Source organism: Leucoraja erinacea, chromosome 16 (genome assembly GCF_028641065.1).
Source record: "Leucoraja erinacea ecotype New England chromosome 16, Leri_hhj_1, whole genome shotgun sequence".
NCBI classification, from domain to species: domain Eukaryota; kingdom Metazoa; phylum Chordata; class Chondrichthyes; order Rajiformes; family Rajidae; genus Leucoraja; species Leucoraja erinaceus.
In genome coordinates, this window is record NC_073392.1 from 22287935 (window position 1) to 22308195 (window position 20261).

The 20261-nt window shown below is 45.8% G+C and overlaps 1 protein-coding gene across 2 annotated transcripts in view; it reads right to left on the reverse strand.

Moving 5' to 3' along the window:
• Nucleotides 1–2891: 2891 nt before the first annotated feature.
• Nucleotides 2892–20261, reverse strand: part of LOC129704599 (metabotropic glutamate receptor 2-like) — a 33013-nt gene continuing 15643 nt past the window's right edge. For both annotated transcript variants that reach the window (XM_055647826.1, XM_055647827.1), the window contains exons 2-6: nt 15715–16279; nt 8865–9702; nt 6521–7584; nt 4168–4342; nt 2892–3606 (exon numbers count right to left, since the gene is read on the reverse strand). In XM_055647826.1, the coding sequence (XP_055503801.1) occupies nt 3533–3606; nt 4168–4342; nt 6521–7584; nt 8865–9702; nt 15715–16191 (2628 nt within the window). In that variant the 5' untranslated portion in view covers nt 16192–16279 and the 3' untranslated portion in view covers nt 2892–3532. The remainder of the gene's footprint in view (nt 3607–4167; nt 4343–6520; nt 7585–8864; nt 9703–15714; nt 16280–20261) is intronic.

Genomic DNA, 20261 nt, shown 5'->3' on the forward strand with positions numbered 1-20261 from the left:
ATCCTCTGCTCTGTGGATTCCACCCTCATTCCAAAAAATGTTCACGAGTGCTGAGGGAGAGAGCCTAGATCCATAAAATCCTTTCACTGCCTTATTACATTCCAAAGCATTTGCCAGAACATGGTGGAGCGGGGTGTGGGGGAGGGGGTCGTGTAAATGTGGGTGGCTGTTGCAAGGTGGACTTACATAAGAGCAGGTAAAACAGCAGTGAGATAAATGACCAATATATGACCTGGTACACTAATATATGTGATCGTTCCCTCCACCCTCCACTCACAGCATTCTAGATTGTATGTTCAAGTGATTGAGTGGTACTTGAACACAAACAACTGACTCGGAAGCAAAAGTTCTACAGGGATCCTGTCCCGCAAAGTAGCCCCATTTACCTCCTTCAAGACTATTAGGTGAATGTTTGATATATATTCATAACAGTGGTGTTCTGACACTGTTTAAAGAGCAGTAAATCCTCTAATGCTCCAATCGACATTCTTCCATTCACCAATATCACTAAGATCAGATCAATCAGCCAGTTATTCCAATCATTGCTATTTGTTAACTTTTGCAGGACATAAAATGAGTATTTATTTCATATTGAAATTTAGTAAATTCCAAAATAAGGAAGTGAGCTGCTAGAAATGCATCCTTCGTCGCAGACAGCTAGCCACGGAGATGCCCCTGATTCCAGCACTTTCTTACAAATAAAATGTCCCTACTCTTTAGCCATCCTAGTAATACATTTTATCAACATCTTTACTGCCTTAATTGTTCCCCTCATCACAATGACTTTCATCTTCTTGATGCAAATGAATGTTTTGTTGATGCAACCAATGAGAACATTTTGATTTATCATTCTGGTTACAGTTATATTTCTAACTGTCTTTTTCCCTCAAGCAGGCCAAGAGGATAAAGAAAAGTGAGATCATTTACTGTTACTAGATTAGCAAATTGTACTTTCTCTGAATGCTTGTTAAAACTGTCAGGCAGAGCCATACTGTTAGGATACTCTTCAGTTAGAGGGACAGACAGGAGATTGTGTGGCAGCAAACAAGACTCCAGGATGGTGTGTTGCTTCCCTAGTGCCAGGCCCAGGATGTCTTGGAGAGGTGGCACAACATTCTCAAGGAGGAGCGTGAGCAGTCAGAAGTTGATGTGCATGTTGGTACAAATGACATGGGTCGGAAAAGGGAAGATCCTGCAAAATGAATATAGGAAGTTAGGTAAAAGATTAAAAAGCAGGACCTCCTTGATAGTGATCTCTGGATTACTCCCAGTGCCATGTTCACATGCTAGTGGGGGTAGGAACAGGAAGATAGGGAAGTGGATAAGTGGGATCGGATGCCAGAGGAGATACTTGAGGCAGGGACTGTAACAACATTTAAAAGGCATTTGGTCAGGTATGTGGATAGGAAAGATTTAGAGGAATATGGGCCCAATACGGGCAGGTGACAGGGTCACCTTGATCATCATGGGAAAATTGGGCCGAAGGGCCTATATGCTTGCTGTATGTCTCTGGCTTATTTTGGAGGTTGTATATTCAATACAATTTTGTAGAGATCTTTGATCTTCCAGCCAAGTGTTTATCCCTGACCCCTCAATCTCATATCCAGTCCACTGTTTATTCTGTCATTTATCCCTAGATCTCCCTGTACTCCTGATTCCTTTTGATCTTCCTGTCCATTCTTAAGTTTATCATTCCCTTGATTCCACAGGTGTCCCTGTTCACTCCTGTATGCGTTGCGTCCCTGATCCCATTGATTCCTTGCTAATCCTGATGTGTCCGATCTCCCTGGCCTCTAGAGCCAGGACCAATATCCTCCACGACCCACACCCTCCTGACTTTTTCAACTTGGAACAATTCACTTTCTCCTGGGCCTGGTTGGAAAAGTTTTTGCAGTTTTATGCTGCGTCAAACGAACATCAAAGAACAATAATTTAATGCTAACAATGTATATATAAAATTACGTACATTACATCACAGTTTAATAAACGGCTGCCCTGCAGCGGTAACAAGGATCTCGCAGGCCAACCAGACAGTCATCAGGATCCCAATAAATCTCAGATCTCTTGGGAGCTTCGTTCATCCAATAAAACCAAAACTGCATGGCAGAAAAAAATTCTGTGTGAGCTACCTTAGTCTAAATCATTAGATGAACGCGTCCCCCTGCACTACTATCGTAGACATCTGAGCTCCAAAGCTCTATTATCTTACCGCCTTCCCTTAGTTCTTGCTCCACTTGAACCAATATACAGTAGAGGAGGCCATTTGGCCACTTTTTCCTGTGTTGTATAATCAATAGATCCTATCGTTCCAACACCCCTGCCCTCCCCTCAGTGTCTCTAGGGTTTTTGTTGCCTTTGCATGCATTCATCTATCTGGACCAGCTTTCATGTCTTTCCACCCATTCAAGGGACGTCCTGAGGGAATTTTTCAATTTGTTGGAGGGCTTATTATGTGCCTAACAGATATGTCCGTGGAAACCGGAACACAACTGCTCAAACACATTTAACAGACCATTCCTGCCTCTGGGACAGGAGTATAAACTATGTCATTATTCACAAGCAAGTGGTCACATGTCCCAATTAATTATTTGGCTGATGCAGAATGAAGCTGGAATCTAAGAGTCTCTGGAAAATTCATCAGGCGCTGCCAGGACACTCAGATGCTGGTTTACCTCCAAATAAATCTGGTCAAAGGAAGCACTCATGAAATCACATCATTTTACAGTACAAGGAGCCGTTTGGCCCACAGTGTGTTTGTTAACCATCCACTCAATTGTTTCATTTTCAATTAATTAGTAAATTCCTTGTTGAAAATACAACTGGTCCCACTTCCACTATTCTTCTCCCAGTGCACTCTAGAACACGCTGATTAAAATATATTCTAACCGCTCCCCCCACACACACAGTTCTCCCACCCACCCTATGGAATAACATCCTTCACTGCAACGTGTGCAAGATCCTACAGTCCCTCCAGATGATAATGGAATGGGATCACCCTGAGCAGATTTCCCGACTCCTTGTTTGCTACCAGCAGTAGCCCTGGAAGCCTCAAGGAGAGGTAGATAACCTGGGAAGTTGAGTAACTACAGGGCTGAGCACATGGGCAGCCAGTTATGGGACGGAGCAGGGGCTAGTTAGAGCAACGTACATATAATGACACTTGATATCATCGAGTCACTGTGAACCATTAGCTGCCAGTTTCGTTCACTGGTATCTTCTCGACACCACTTTATCTTAATGACTTCACTGATTTCCACAAAACTAGAAGTCATTGCCAGTGACTATTTATAAAAAAAAACACTTTATTTACATTAATTACATCAACACTTACTAACTCACACATGATCTACTTATTAAAAACCTTTTATACATGTCACATATATTTTGTACCCTGGTCTGGAAGAGTTGGAGGGGAAGGGGGGGGGGGGGGGGGGGGGGGTGACTGGAGAGGTGGAATGGAGAAGGGGTACGGAGTTAGGCAGGAGGGGTTGAAGAAAGTGGAACAGTGGAGAACGAGGGCTGATTCCAATCCTCATAACGATGATGTGGTGGAGTCCACGATCTCTCGCCCGTTACACACAGTCGGCACGTAGTGCACAGCGGAAACTGGAAAGAGAAATGTTGACAAGCGTGACTCCATGTTGATGTTTCAGGGGTTAGATGCAGCCTGCGTTCAGCAGGGCCAGATCCAAGGGCACAATGGGCAGTGATACTGTAGCTGACGTACCCACCTTCATTCATTAGAACAGCATAAAAGATACTTACAATCCACCCCCATTTAACCAGCCTGTCATTTGGCGCGGACAAAAGGAACTGCAAATGCTAGAATTTTGGGCAAAACTCAAAATGCTGGAGGAACCTAGAAGGTCAAGCAGCATCTATGCATGGGAGTCCTTCAGACTGAGGAAGGGTCCCAACTTGAAATATCACCTGTCCAGTCCCTCCACAGATGCTGCCTGATCTGCTGAGTTCCTCCAGCACGTTGTGCTTTGCCATCATTGGATATGGTGGGTGAGCTGTTACAGGGGAAAAGAGACACATTTCATCACATGTGTGTTTTTACGTGCCAAAAATTGGCGCAGAGGGGCTAATGGCGTGCTGCTCACACCCTCGCTTTTTTGTGGCAGAAATCGGCGATGGGGCATTTTGGAAGAGGGAGATACTCACCGTGAGAGTGGACTGTCCCCGAGCCACTCACGCTGAAGCGGCTGGTGGCCACGCGGTGAGTCACCACGTTTTTCTGGGGCTGGAAGAGAATGATGTGGATCTTGGGGGCAAACAGGCAGCCTAACACGACGGAGCCACTCAGACTGACAGAGATGCACATGGTAGTTGTCTGAACCTGTGAGGGGAGAGGGGACAGTGTCAGACTCTAACAAGCATTAGTGCCCATTAATAGCCACTGATTGATAACAGGAATTGCACGATTAAGAAAAATCTCTGTCCCATTCCCAAAGGCAAACAAACTGTTCTCACTGTTTATCCCATCCAACACCACCATCGGGTCTACCTGGTCTTTTATTTCATGTTTTTATTTAGATCCAGGGTCTGTGCAAAGAGACTAGAACAATCACCATGTCAATGTCAAAATGTCAATGCCTGCTCTTCTCAAGCAAGTCATGTCTATCTGAGGATGCGAAAGTGGTTCAACGTGACCTGTCTGTGACTCCAGGAGTGTTTACAGTTTAAGCTTTTCCTTGGCCTGTCCCATCAGGGCCATCGCCACTTCCCAGACAGCTGTGAATGATCTAAGAACATCGGGTACCTTGATAGGACAGGTTTAGAGGGATATGGGTTAAACGCAAGCAGGTGGGACAAGTGTAGAGGGGACCTGTAGATGGGACATGTTGGTCTATGTGGGAAATTTGGGCCAAAGAGCGTGTTTCCATACTATATGGCTCTATGGCCAGCCAGGCAACAACTCCTCATTCAAAGACCAGTTAAAATAGAACACAAATGTGAGCTTTCACTTCTTTCAATGTGAAGCACAAGCAGAGAGACCTAGCAGCATGGGGAAGCATGAGAACTTCCTGTTTGCTACATTCAAAATTAATACTTAATCTGCTGGCAAATCTGACTGAGCATCAAAAGCTGCAGATGCCAGAAATCTAAAATAAAAACAAGCTGCTAAACACACCCAGCATCACTGGAGAGAGAAACTAGAGTTCATGTTTTAGGACGAAGATCTGTTGACTGTTTCCAGCATTTTCAGCAAACATAAAAGTATCAGATTGAAGAAGAATGATTGTTTGGAATCGGAAATATCCAAGCTGATTTTACATGGTAGTGTTTCCGACAGGACTCAATGTAAGGCAACCATAGTAGATGGAGCCAAACGTACATGATATTTATTGTACAGGGACTACAGCTGTACATTATATTGTTCAGGCATAAAGGAACTAGTTAGCTCCACATTTACCGACTTGCCAAAGGCAATGACAGCATTGAAAAGTTGCATCTTGTCAATGTCTTTGACTTCATAGCTTTGCTGGGAATATGCTGACCATCACACAGAAAACAGGGAAACAAAAGGAATCATGCTGGGGTGATGGGGGAGGGAAGGAGAAATTGATCAGGCAATGAATCATAGGGAGTGTGGTGTTATAGGGGGGTTGCACGAAAGATCACTGGGTCATAGGGCTCGACGCACGGAGCCACTAAATCCAACTGGAAGACATCCGTCACTTCCGGTATATGTTATTAATGCTAGAAACGCGTACTTTCCTACCTGTTAAAAACCGCCACTTTGGCTGTTGTTGTCCCTTCAGCTCTCGTTTTTTTAAATCAATTTCAGCGGGTTTTAACGGGCCCGCTACGCTGGAAACGATGGTAAGTGCCTACCTGCAGTACATCGCGTGTAATCCATTTGGAGTAGCGTAGCAACAGTACGGGTCATGGGTCGTAACCCGACTGTCGTGAAAACTCCCTAGAGTCATATAACACAGAAACAAACCATTTGGCCCATCCTGTCTATGCCAACCATCAAATACCCATCCATACCAATCGCATTTACCAGCACTTAGTCCACAGCCTTCCATGCCTTGGCAATTCAAGTGCTCATCCAGATAGTTTTAAAATATTATAACTATCTCTGCCTCCACCACCTCCTCAGGCAGTGCAATCCAAACCTTCTCCGATACCACCTCATTGCAGCCTTGCACTTATTTTTATCTGCACTTTCTCTGTAGCTGTTTTTTCTTTCTCTTTTGCACAACCTACATTGCTGAGGTAAAAGATCAGCTGTATTTAATAGTGGAATAAGTAAAACGGGCTGCATGATTTGTTCTGTACTCAACATTCTATTTGCCGTTACTGTTTACTGTGAGTTTCAATGAACAGGGAATTTCATTAGATTCAGATTAACAAATCTGAACGATGAGTGCTCCTTTTCCTTAGACCCTAATGCCCTTGGAAGAGAATTGGCTGTATTTTTGAGCACTTGCCTAGTGACTCGGGGTCAGTAAATGGGAGTTGGGGTAGGTTTATCTTTGCTCTCAGTCACAAGGGGAGGGCAGCTTACCCGATAATCGCTGGAGGTGACATAAAAGATGGGCAGGAAGGCCAGCCAGATGATGCAGGTGGTGTACATGGTGAACCCGATAAACTTGGCCTCATTGAAGTTCTCGGGGCACTTCCTGGTTTTGAACGCGTACACGGTGCAAAGGACAATGAGGACGACGGTGTAGGTAAGGGAGGTCAACATGCTGGACTCCTTGGCGTTGCACTTCAGGGTCACGACGTCTCGCTTCTCGGGAGTGGTCTCCTTCCTGGTGCCCGGCACTTCTAGCACCAGCCACACGGCGACCACGAGCAACTGGCAGGAGATGAGGGCCAGGCAGATTGCCACCTGGGAGGTAGGGTTGATGCACCGGGGCCTCTGCGTCCCGTCCTTGACCCCGTTGAAGATCCTGGCGATGCGGTTAGTCTTAGTGAGCAGGGCCGAGTAGCAGACGGCGAAGGAGGAGCCGAGCCCCAAGCGGCGCAGGGTGCACACCGCGGTGGACGGCTTGGCAATGAAGACCAGGGTCATGCTGTAGCACATGAGGACCCCGACGAGCAGGATGTAACTCAGTTCCCGCCCCGAGGCCTTCACCACCGGCGTGTCGTTGTTCTTGATGAAGATCCCGAACACGGCCAGCGTGGAGATGAAGCCCAGGCAAGAGACGGTAAGCGGCCCGATGGCCCACGCGTCTTCCCACTTGATGTACTCCTCGGGCAGGTCGTAGCAGGCGGCGAGGTCGTGGGTGGGCCACCGGCCCGGTCCGCAGTCCGCGCAGGTGAACTCATCCCGGAGGAACTCGTGAGGGTGGCAGGGGGTGCAGAGCCAGCAGCAGACGTCGCCGGGCTGCATGCTCTTCGCTTCGTTCTTGGCGCAAGGGTCGCTGCATTGGGACGTGGGGGTGGGCGAGACGGCCCAGGGGATCAAGCTGGTGTTCAGAGTCAGCCTTTCACCCCAGTAGCCCACCTTTTGGTAGACGTATCTGCCGCCTTTGCGCTTGAAGTTAAAGATGTTGTACCGGCCGATTCCGTCCCCGTACGTGTCAAATCGGACCTCACTGTGGGTGTCCTGAGGCCTGAAAGGAGCTGCAGGGGGTGGGGGGGAGAGAAGAGAATCAGCAGGAATTTGGGATTAGTTAGTGGGGGAACGATATCAGATGAGGACAAATATTGATTAAGTCAAGTTTATTGTCGTATGAACAAGTACGATGAGGTACAGGCACAATGAAAGTCTTGCTTGCAGCAGCATCAGCAGCACACACATACGTACTCAGATATACACAAACCATAAATTATACACAAATCACTCATAAAAACCTACAAGACAATAAAATAGAAAAAAAAGACTGCACAAAAAAACAAGGCAATCGTGCAAAAACACATTTAAAAACAAACAGTCAAGAGGTGGTCGGTAGTGTTCCGTTGTGGAGGTGTTATTAGGGGTGCAAGTTGGTTTGAGGATGGTTGGACTGATACAGTCCTTGCTTCCATTTTACCTCTCCCAGAGGGAATTACACCCCCTTGTCCTCCCTACAACCAGCCTTTGAAACCCTACAGCCTCAGCCAATTACTTTGATTGGTGCTGTCTTCATTTTTTTCAGGCAAGAGACCCCCTTCCCAATGCAGACACTTCCTGAGTGAGGCTGGATGGTGTGGGCTGTACAGTAGGACTGTAACTGCAGTACAATGTTCAGGAGGTTATATGGAATAGTGATCAGATAGGGCCAGCGCTCCAGAGACTTGGAGGCAATTTGTTGTAGCCACAAATCAGCGGCTCACTCTGCAAACATCCGCGCTTTTCCATGTGGTCCGCCCCACATGGCTCTCATCCCAGTGAGCATTGCATGAACTACGTGGTCTGCTGGAATATCCCTGCTACAACCATTACTCTTCCTGGTCGGGTTTCTATTGCACTTCCCCTTCAGCCTTTCAGAGCAGTGAAAGCACTGTCTGGATAAAGCTAACCTCACATTTGGCATGTGAGACTCGCTGGTTTAGCCAACGGGAGCAGCCGAGGTCGGAGATGTTGAGTAAAGTGTGGTACTGTGGGAGTGCCGCATAGACAAGGGTGAATATTGCAGCATGGCCCTCTTCTCTCTCTCCTGAGGGTGAAGAAGATCCCATAGCACTATTCATGAGAGGAAGGGAGACTTCACCAATAGCTAACCCAATATTTATATCTCAACAGCACTAAAACAGGGTGGTCATTTATCTTTTGTGGTTGCTTGTTGTGTGTGAAATGGGTGCTGTGTTTCCTGCACTGCCACGCTTCAAAAAAGGATGTGCAGCATGGCCACGAAGCATCCCTGAGGCACAATGAAGGGGCCATGCCGACGCAAGCTCTTCATTTTGCAAAAGCCATTTACCATCAAAATGGACCTTGATGATGTAATCCTTGTAAAATCTCTTCCCATTCATGGGCCTCATCTTATCGCAGATGCTAGTGGTGTTGGGGCATAGTGCCCGCTGCATGTTGTGTAGACCATGAGCCATGGCGTACACCGCATTTAGTACAAACATGATCTTCGACTCCTGCTCAAACTTCACCTTTTTCAATGAGTTTGTTCCGCAGGCCACCGTTCTTAAGCTGCAGTGGAACTTCTGTTCCCAGAACTCCCTGAACCAGGAATTCCTGCTGTTATTATAAGGGTTGAGGTTGACAAAGTAAGTTGCAAACTCTTTGATGGGGTAAGCTGCCAGCTCGATGGTGATGGCTCCCTTGGCTGCCTCCTCATTGCCTTTGACCACATTTTCCAGTGCTCCCCACCCATCACTGGCCACCCACAGGTAGGATACATTCAGCCTGTGAGCGGCGGCCAGCAACTCCCGAGCGTCCTCGCTCTTGGTGAATAGGACCACCACCTTGGCATTGGGCTTCTGCATCAGGGCCTTGATGACGCCGTCATATGTCCACTGGTTCATCGAGCGGCCGACCTTCTCGGAGGTGGCGATGCAGATGTTCCTAGAGCGAGCCTCCTGCTCGAAGGCCTCGATGCCAGTCTCGCCGTAGTCGCCTTCAGAGGCCACGGTGGAGACATAGGTCCAGTTGAAGAAGCGCAGGATGTCTGACATTGCTTTGGCCTGGTAGAAGTCTGGAGGTACGGTCCGGGCAAAGTAGTCGTAGCGAGTCTTGTCACTCAGCTTGGCGCTGGTGGAGGCGTAGCTGATCTGGGGGATCTGGAACAGGCGCAGTAGGTTGGCCACCTGGAGAAAATGGAGAGGAGAGCATTAGTGCAGTTCCCCCGGTCAGGTGGAACCCTGAACTACACCTCTCCCGTGCAGAGCGCTGGGCCATCCCACCCCCACCCCCCATCGATGCTAGTCCCACCTGCCCGCATTTGACCCATACCATCTAAACCTTATACCTGTCCAAATGTCTTTTAAACGTTGTTATAGTACCTACAACAACTACTTCTTCTGGCAGCTCATTTGAAATAGCTACCACCCTTCGTGTGAAAAAGATGCCCCGCTGGTTCTTGATAAATCTTTCCCCTTTCACCTTATACCTATGTCCTCTGGTTCTTAATTCCCATATTTTGGGTTAAAAAAAAAATATTAAAAGACTATAAAATACTCTTTTGGTACATGGGTTGATTGGGTGTGATGGGGCATAGGAACTGTTTTTATACTGTATTATATCAGACGCTGACCACTGGTAAATGACCGTAGGTTCAGAAGCTTCGGAGGGCAATTCACCATAGGGTGAATTGGTAGGTTTTGACTCGTGTTAGTTAATGTAGGTCATGTTTTGTCAATATTTGTAATGAGGCAAACATGATAACATGAACTGATGTGCAAAATCTGTTTCCCACTGCACCTCTGAGTATAAGAAAGGTTATACCCCAATATTACTACCCCATGGTCCTCCCATTCTATCTCCAATCTGAGCTAGAATGTTACTCTATTGCAACAGTTTCTATGGAAGTTCAGGACACTCCATGTCGGACCATGGAATGTGCGGTACAGCTCTGAGAGATTTACCAATCCCTGAAGGTACAGATCGGTGGAGTGACTGGAACCTCAGGGCAACGTGTTAAACAATAGAAAGGGTGGGGAAAGGGAGGACTATTGCTTAACAAAATGTTTTGGAAGGAACTGCAGATGTTGGTTTATACCAAAGATAAACACAAAGTGCTGAAGTAACTCAGCGGGTCAGACGGCATCTCTTGGTGAAAAAAGCCGGGTGACATTTCGGATCGGAAACCTTCTTCAGACTGTCTGAAGAAGAGTTCCGACCCGAAACGTCCCCCATATTTTTCTCCAGAAATGCTGCCTAACCCGCTGAATTACTCCAACACTTTGTGTCTATCATTGGTATAAAAGCAGTTCCTTCCTACCCATTTTGTTAAGCAATAGACCTCCCTTTCCCCCACCTTCCCAGACTCGTGCAGCTGCTCCCAGCAGCTGGAAGATGTTTTACCTCCTTGTTACCACTGATGCGGGTGCTCATCCATAAGGATTTATGGTGTCTCCACCCCTCCACCCCGACACCTTCTGCCACCCAGGAAGCAGCCAACGCCACACATTTGATTGCACCCATTCTGGCCCTCACTCTGTTGATTGGTCTCCCTCTACCGGGTGAGAGATCAGGCAGAAAGACTTCCAAAACTTGGAAAACCATGTGAGAAGGCACAAGTAATCTGTCAGTCCCTCTTGTGGCCTCGGGAGGTGTTGGCATAGTTGTAATTGTAAGAACGGAGGTAACAGGTGATCAATGTTCAGCATGGGCCTGTTATCAATGCCTTTTCTCTAAACTAAACCACTGTGTGCATAGCAGGATCCCAGAATATTTGGCAAACTCCACAGATAAAGGAGCGTTTGCAGCCTTTCATCAGGACCTCCAGGGAGGGGGCACCACTCCCTGGCTCACAGATAGCAGAATTCTCTTTCTCCTCATTTGTATAGAATGCAAATGATTGATTACATTTTATCATCTCAAATCAGGAAAAAACAACAAATGATTCAGACCCACAGTGGCACTTTCTGCTGGATAAGCAAAGAGAAATACAACAGTCTTCAATATTTATTGTCAAGGGCCGCACTGTGGATGGGAGCCTAGTGAGATCCCATCGTGCTCAGTAACAGGACTATAACACTGAGAGGGCCAACATAAAGAAGTAACACAGAGCTGCATCCTCATTTTTAATAAAGTGCCTTTAATATTGCATGATACCTCAGGGCATTTCACAAAGGCATTACTGAGGCAAACGAGCAAATGCCTGGACAGATTGGTTAGTCTTTCAAGAAAATCCTTGAAGTACGAAAGAGTCTCAAAGGTACAGGTGATAGAGGTCCTGAGTTTAGGTCCAGAGTTCAGCTATATGTTGTGAATAGGAGGCCATGGCCAGAGAAGCAGAAATTCCTTGGGGGAGGGGGATTGTTCAAGGGCTGGTGGGTCTAGAACACAGGATCTGAAAGCAAGGTTAAATCTCATCATCAACTCATTGTCTAACTCAGAGCCAGTTAGGTCAGCAAGCACAGCAAGCACAGAGAAAGGCCAAGCTAGATGAACATCCTTAAAGCACCATAGTCTTAGAGTCATACAGCACCGAAACATGTCCTTTAGCCCAACTTGCTGATGCCAACCAAAATGCCCCATTGTAATGTATTCATACATATTCATGCATATGTTAATGAGTTGGTGTTGTTGGGTAATAAATCTACCTGTCCACATGCCTTTAAATGTTGTTATATATCTGGCTCAACCAACTTGTTCCATTTATCCATCACCATCTGTGAAAATGTTGCCCCTCAGGTTGCTATTAATTCTTTCACTTACACCTGTGCCCCCTGGTTCTTGATTCCTCTAATCTGGAATAAAGTGCATGTACCCTGTCACCCTCGTGATCATACACCTCTATGTGATCACCTCTCATCATCCTGTGTTCCAAGGAATAAAGTCCTAGCTTCTGCAACCTCTCCCTATAGCTCAGTCCCTTAAGTCCTAAAAACATCCTCGTAAATCTCTGCACTCTTTCCAGCTTGACAACATCCTTCCTGTGACAGGGTGTTCAAAACTGAGCAGAATACTCCAAATGCGACCTCACCTTCGCTCCATAGATGCTGCCGCACCCGCTGAGTTTGTCCAGCACTTTTGTCTACCTTCGATTTTCCAGCATCTGCAGTTTCTTCTTAAACAATTGTTTAATTAAGTATTTTGCAAGTATTAATTACCAGCTACTTCCAGTATCTTTTAGTATGTGAGAATGTTATTTAGAGTGACTGGCCATTTGGACAAATGCATAGGACCAATCTGCATTTATAAAGACACATTTAACACATTTGTATTTTTTTTGAAGGCCAGACTCATGACAATGATAGATAAGGGGGTGTCTGCGAATGTTTGGTGTCTCCAGTACCTCAAAGACATTTGATAAACGTTCATCTAAAAGACTCTTAAACAAAAATAAAACCACCTGGACTTGGACACACTGATGACAGTAGTGAAATGGATAGAAGATGAGTTAGAATATGATGATGTACTCAGACTGGCTGAAGTTGCATTTTACCTCTGACACAGAGTGGGTAAGCCGGTTGTGAGTTTGAGTCTGACTCCATTGTCCTGAGCACACATCTGTCTGTCTTCCCAGTGCAGCAGAGAGGGGTTGCAGCACTGATGGAGGTGTTGAGTTTCAGGTGACATATTAAGCTAAGTGAAAATTAAAACAATGATCTAAGGCACTATTTGCAAGAGAACCAAATAGGAAGGACAGATGACCAGGTCCATTATGTAGCCTGGTGTGGGTGCTATGCTCAATAAAGAGACTGCCACATTTCCCACACTGCTACCAGTGTCATTTTAAAGGACTTCACTGACTGGAGGTGCCTGAAGTTGGGAAGTAAGGTGTTTATTATTAGTGGGCCCAGTTTTTCCTCATATTTGTATATAACTCAGTTAAAGGCAAGAGTCCTGTTGCAATTTTGTAGGGGTGACTAAAGTTGGAGGCACAGTACGTTTTGAGGCTGGAAATTTGATTTTATCTTAATGGCTCTGGATGCAAAGGGATGGAAATCATGTTACAGTTCTAAAAACTCAAAGTAAACCCCATTTACAGGACTGTGTTTAACTCTACATGTGCGAAAGGGCTTCAATGTATCTCTGTGCAGCATTGTGGCAAGTGATATCTCTAGAAAGGGTGTGTAGGCCTTGGAAAACCTTAGAATGAAGGAAGTAAAATTCTGAGAAAATTGCATAGACCTGACTTGAAATCCATGGCGTTGCAGATTGTGAGGAAAGCTGTCAACATGCAGAGCAAGATATAAATCAGCTACAGAGGTTGATGGAGAAATGGCAGTTGGGGTTTAATCCAAGCAAGTGTGAGCTGTTGCCCTTTGGGAGGTCGAATGTAAGGGGTAAGTATACAATTAAAGGAAAGGCTCTTAACAGCGTTGATGTATGGATCTTGGGGTCCAAGTCCATAGGCCTCTGAAAGTCCATAGCTCCATCAGCATTTGATAATACATCAAGATCCCAAACTGGGATTTTATTCATGAAGCCAACATTTATCGCCCATCCCTATCTGCCCTTGAGAAGATGTAGTGAGCCATCATCTTAAACCAATGTGGTCCACCTGATGAAGATGATTTGGGGGGGGAGTTTTAGGATACAGATCCAGTGATGATGAAAGACTGGTGATAGATTTCAGTCAGGATGATGTGTGTCTTGGAGGGGAACCTGCAGATTGTGATGTTCCCACGAAACAACTATTATTGGCTGTGCCGGTAGCAGACATCACAGATTTGGGAGGTTCTGCTGAATAGCCTAGGCAATAATGGCAGTACAATTCATAAATGGTTATGATTGCACATTGATAGGAGGAAAGGAATCTTAATTTTCCTAATTAAGGATCTTTGATCTTTGTCATGGCCTTAGCCCTCAACTGAAGTTAGTCATGGGTTTCCCCAGGCCTCTGATCCCTCAACTTTTCACTTGCAACTTTAACCCTTAAATTGGTTTGCTTTTAACCACAGAAAAAAAAAATCCCTCCCCAGACAGTGACAGGGTGTGACGTGGCTGGTTCCTATGTTGCCGACAAGGTTATTTTAAGAATGCTTCAAGCCTGTTCTTTGTTTCTAATTATCTCTACATGTGCAAAAGGATTTCAATGGATCCCTATGCAATATTGTGGCGCGTGATAGGTCTGATTCAACACTTCCCTCCTTAGTGAAATGGTAAACCTCAGCCTTTGTCTGTTTCATGCTAAGGCCTTCTCTTTAATTAACCCTTCAGTAAAGCTGATAATTGGTAACCACTGGTTTACAACTCACAAAGTATTTTATCAAACTCCCACTGTTCACACCTGCTGTCCTACCCCTTAATGTGTTACCAGTGAATAGTTGTTGTAAATTGTTATGGCCAGGATAACGTCAGAAAGATATTTAAGGCAAGTCATAAACAAAAGTGGACCACGAGTCGACCATTCAGACTCTCCTCTCTGCCTGTATTTAATAAGATTCGGAATCTTAACATCACTTCTCCACGTTTGTTTCCAATCTGTTGATACAAGATTCAACAAATTCACAGAGGGAATGTTCATCTAGAATTTGGCGGCCCTTGGTGTGGAGCAATGGAAAGTGCCGTGGGAACCTCTTGGGAAACTTATACAACAAAGACCCCTATGTCAGACTCCAATTTATAGACTAAAGCTCTGCCTTCAACATCATAATCCCATCCAAACAGATCTCCAAACCCCCTGGACCAAGGAATCAGCACCTCCCTCTGCCACTGGCTCCTTAGCCACAGACACAATCAGTGACGATAGGTGGCAGTATCTCCTCCACAATAATTCTCAGCATTGGTGCCCTGCAAGGATGCATTCTCAGTCCCCTACTATACTCGCTGTACACTCACAGCAGTATGGCCAAATTTGGCTCTAAATCCATCTACAAGTTTGCAGACAACACACTATGGTGGGCTGAATCACAAGCAATGATGAGATGGGGTACTGGAAGGAGATAGAGAACTTTGAGTGACATGGTATGAGGACAATAACCTCTCCTTCAAAGGCAGAAAGATGATGGAGCTAGTTATTGACTTTGGGAAACATGGTGGAGTATGTGCCCCAATCAGTATCAATGGTGCAGAAGTGGGAATGGTTGAGAGCTCAAGTTCCTTCGCATTGGTATTACCAAATAACAGAACATCTATTCCCACCGCCAACAGTTCGACTTGTTCCCATCTTTGCCCCTCAGCGCCCCCATTACTCTGCCTCTTACCTGAATGGATACATCGCTGTAGGAACCACCGATGACTCCTGCAATGGCGAAGGCCATGTCATCGTGAATGGCGTACGACCCATCTGGGCAGATGTATTCTGTCTCGTCTACTTTGGTGAGCGAGGACCTCACAAATTCCAGAGACTGTTCCAGAGCGTAGGTGTCTTTGGAGCAGGTATCCAAGATATGTGCACCCAACTTAATCCCTGGCAAAATGGCAGAGTCCTTGTTAATTGCATCCAATGCAAAGAGCATTGCCTCGAGCCGCTGGATCCCACGGTGCTCATTGATCTTTCCACAGTCTTCCAAACCATTGCCTTTCTCATGGACGGGGAACAATCCCCCAATGACCATGTCTCCTTCAATGGTAATTTCCTTCTTCCCAATGGTGGAGCTGCTGGAGGCAGAGAATGCCACCTGTAGCAGGAAGTGAAGGATGGTGAAGGACATTCGGAGGCACATAACTGGCTTCTTCATAGCAGGGCAGCTCAGAGTTTAATCTCACGATGAGGGCAGATGATTTCTTCACCCTGCAATGCACCCTTATATCCACCTTATGTTTCAGCTGTGGAGGGAGATTTAGATATTGTGTTAGAGTGGTGGAACAGGAAAAATTCAATGGCATCACATAAAGAGGAGAAGTTTGATTTAATTACTGTGGGAGAAGTGTCACTACTGCAACTGTTAGAGATTAAACAAATGTGTGCTCCAGAAACATCTGCTGTCTTGTATGTCAGACCCACGTGAGGTAAAGTGGCCCAGATATATTTCCGAGTCTAAAAAGTGGCATTGCAAAAAGGGAAGAAATTAGTCAACGTATGATCGTTTCCAAGGGAGCATCATGGCAACATTTTAGGAATAATAAAAACTCGGGAATAATAGAACAGACTCGACACATGAATGCACTCAACTGCAGGTGAGAAAAGTGGGTTTTGGGCTTCATTAGAAGTTTGTGACATCAGTTAGGTGTTAGGTTGGGAGTGACGGCATATTCAGGATGATTGGAGTATTATATGGTTTTGATTGGCTAATGGGGGGGGATGGTGACATGTTGGAGATCAAGCCTTGGTGGGCGTTAGTGTGCAAGGGGAAGCTGACATGAGAGTTCTAACAGCCTGTGGCCAGGGTCTCAGTGCTAGTTTCCAAAGCACCCACGTGTTAACAGTGGAAGTTTGCCTTTGCAGAGAGGCCTTTTTGATGCTAATCAAAATTAAGGAAATAGCATCCACATGCCTTCACACATTCTGCAAATCAAGCAGACCAGGAAGAAACTTGTAGCCCGTGTGGGAGTTGCCCCAATATGGTTCACAAAAAAATTCTACAGTGGGTGGTTACAAACACTCCAAATCTGATCACTGCCATAAACTGGAAAGGGCTACTTTAATAAACCCTTTTCTCCCATCTCAGACCCGAATGGTCCTGCTGGTCACTGATGTGGCTTCTTTCTTCCCCTACCCAGAATAACATGGAAATTGCAATATGAAAGCAATTCGGCCTGTCCAGCAATCTTTACCCCCTCTATGCCCATGTACATTCTCATGCCATCATCAATCCTATTTCTAAACGCTGGCATTGTCTCCCTTTTAGACACTATCTACAGTTCCACATACAACTTTCTCCATCCATTTATCCAAAATGTTGTGAAATCGATACATTTATATTCTTTTTGTCCTAGATTCCTGATTGCTGAAATCAACCTGTTTCTACTTACTCTTTCCCATTCCTCTCTCGTTTTAAACTATTAAATCACCATGTTATCTCTTCAGTCCAACAAAAGCAGCTACAATTTGTTGAATTTTTATTTTGGGGATTATTTCTACACACAAGGTAGCATTGTGGTGAATTTATGCAATGATACTGTCATATTTCTTGTAAGTGTGAGGACAATAGAATACAGACAGTACTCTGTCAAAATGTTTGTATAAAAATCACCATTCCGGCCCAAGCACAGTATCTTACACTTCCCATAAACCCCATCTCTGTTACCTTTTTCCGAAAGGGCTTTATACTCCTGGGGGCTTGGGAACTTCCAGATCCCTCTGTTCTTCTACACGAGATTACTATCTCTGCTAGAATGTGTTATTGGAGAACCCCCCATGGTAGTAATATCAAAACAGAAAGGGCATAGGTTTAAGGTGAAGGGAAGGAGTTTTAAAGGGGATCTGTGCGGTGTTTTATACACAGGGAGCGGGTGATATCTGGAACTTGCTGCTAGAGGAGGTGGTTGAATCAGATATAATTGCAACGCTTAGAAAGCATTGGCTGACACTAGTACGATATAGGACACCATTCTAATGCGGGCAACTGGGATTAGTGCTGATGGTCAAAACGGTTGGCATGAACATAATAGCCTGTTTCTATGCTGGATGTCTCTGATTCTATGACACCCAGTTGTAAACACCTTGCCCCCATTCACTCTGCCTCAATCCACCTAAACCTCCAACCTGTTCCCACTGTGTTGCCCTGCAGATGGGCTCTTTGTTAGCCCAATAGGTAGTCCAGGAATACCAATTGCAAAGTTTTTCTTCCCCTCTCTGCTATTTTTATGCATTTTTATCCTGGTTGCTTGAAGCAGTGACTCAGAGATTAAAGTGTGGGTAGTGTGAGCTAACTACTTGCACCACTCTTTCAACTACCCCCCCGCCCCTGTCTCCCAGTTGCTTTCCTCCCTTCACATCCTCATCACCCACCCACTCCCAACTCCAGGTCAACCAGTGTTATTTCCTCCACTCTCTTCCCTTCTACCCACCATTGCTTCCTGTCGAAATGCATCACCCTCCTCCCCCTTCTCTGTTTCTGTTACAGTTACTTAAAACTGAAGAATACCACGTCATATTTATTGAATGCTCCAATGTCGACCAATCCCACCCGACTCTCCTCATCGTTTTAGATTCCCCTCTACCTCTCCCACTCACACTCTTCTTTCCTCTCGTCATGTTCATGTCACCCAGTCACCCCCCCCCCCCCTCACCTCCTTACTACACTCATTATCCACCCCCTCCTTACTCTGGGTCACCCATTTTTTTAATCCCCCCTCAACTTCTTCCCTTCTACGCACCATCCCTTTCTCTGGATCTACATTCCCCAGTCACCACCATTTGAACCCTTTTGCCTTCTCCACTTATCACCTCCTGCCTCCACATGACTCATCTGGTAATCAACCCCTCGTTACTTTGATCATCAGCTGTTGACCATCCCTTCCCCTCGCCTCTTTCTACCAGGTATCTAAGTCCCGATCAGAAACGTCAGCTGCCCATTGCACTCCATTGCTGGCTGTCTGGCCCGTTACATTCCTCCAACACTTTGCTTATTTCTCAAGATTCCAGCATCTGCAGTCTCTTATTTCTCAATCCAGTTCATACTACCTCCTGGATGAGCACTCCTCAGCAGTGTCATTGTAGACGCTGCCTGTTCTTCTAAATATTTCTAGTGTTTCCATTTTAATTTAAATTAGACATTTGCTCTGGGTCATTGGAACCTGGTCTTGGGATGTTAATAGGGTACCCAGAGCCTCTAAACGAGTGCAATATTCTACAGCAGGTACAGCCACTGCCTCACAGTGCCAAAGACCCAGGTTCAATCCCGACTTTGGACGCTGTTGGTATGGAGTTACACATTCTCCTAGTAACTGCTAGAATTTCCTCCTGGTATTCAAATTTTCTTTCACATCCGAAGGACTTGCAGGTTGGTCTGTGGTATCTGTGAAAAGCTGAAGGTGGTAGGGATGGGAAAATGTGACTGGTGGTGGGATCACATTGAATGTGTTGGGAATGTGTTAGACGCAGAGGCAGGTAGGGTGAAAGGTGAGGAACCTGGGAACTCAATCCCGGTTTGGTCGGGGGAATGGGGAACAAGGGCAGAACTGTGGTGACAGAGGTGTCACTGGTGAGGGGTCCATCCACAACAACAAAGTAGATGCCACGTTTGCTGAAGAAAGAAGGCATTTGGTGTGTCATAGAGTGGAAAGCATCATATTGAGAGCATATGTGGAAGAGGCAGAGAAAGTGAGGGTAGGGGATGGCCTGGTGGGAGGAGGTGTAGTCAAGGGGGGGGGGGGGGGGGAGTCAGTGGGTTTGTAGTGGATGTCAGTCAATAGTCTATCCCTTGTGATGGACACACCGGATTGAGAAAGGGAAGTCAGAGATAGTCCAAATGAACTTGAGGGCGGGGGGGTGTAAGTTAATGAAAAAGAAGATGAAATCAATGAGATCCCAATGGATTCCTAATGTAGCAGGGGACAGGTTGAGGAATGGTGCCGGGCTATGTCCTGAACATGGAATGTTCAACAGATGAAGAACTGGATGACATCTGATCTTTAACCTCAGAGCCACTTTGCCATGACTCTCCTCCAGCTGTGCGGCACTCCATCAAGAGGGAGGGTGCTGACCACCAAGCCACAGCTGGCACAACCTACGCAGTTGGCACCCTGGAGCGTCGGGAGGATTGAGCTCCCGTGGGTGTGCATTCCTACTTCCACCAGTATTACTTTAAAAAATAAACGATTATCCTGGGTGATCTCAGCTGAGCACCCGAAGCTTTAATTGGCA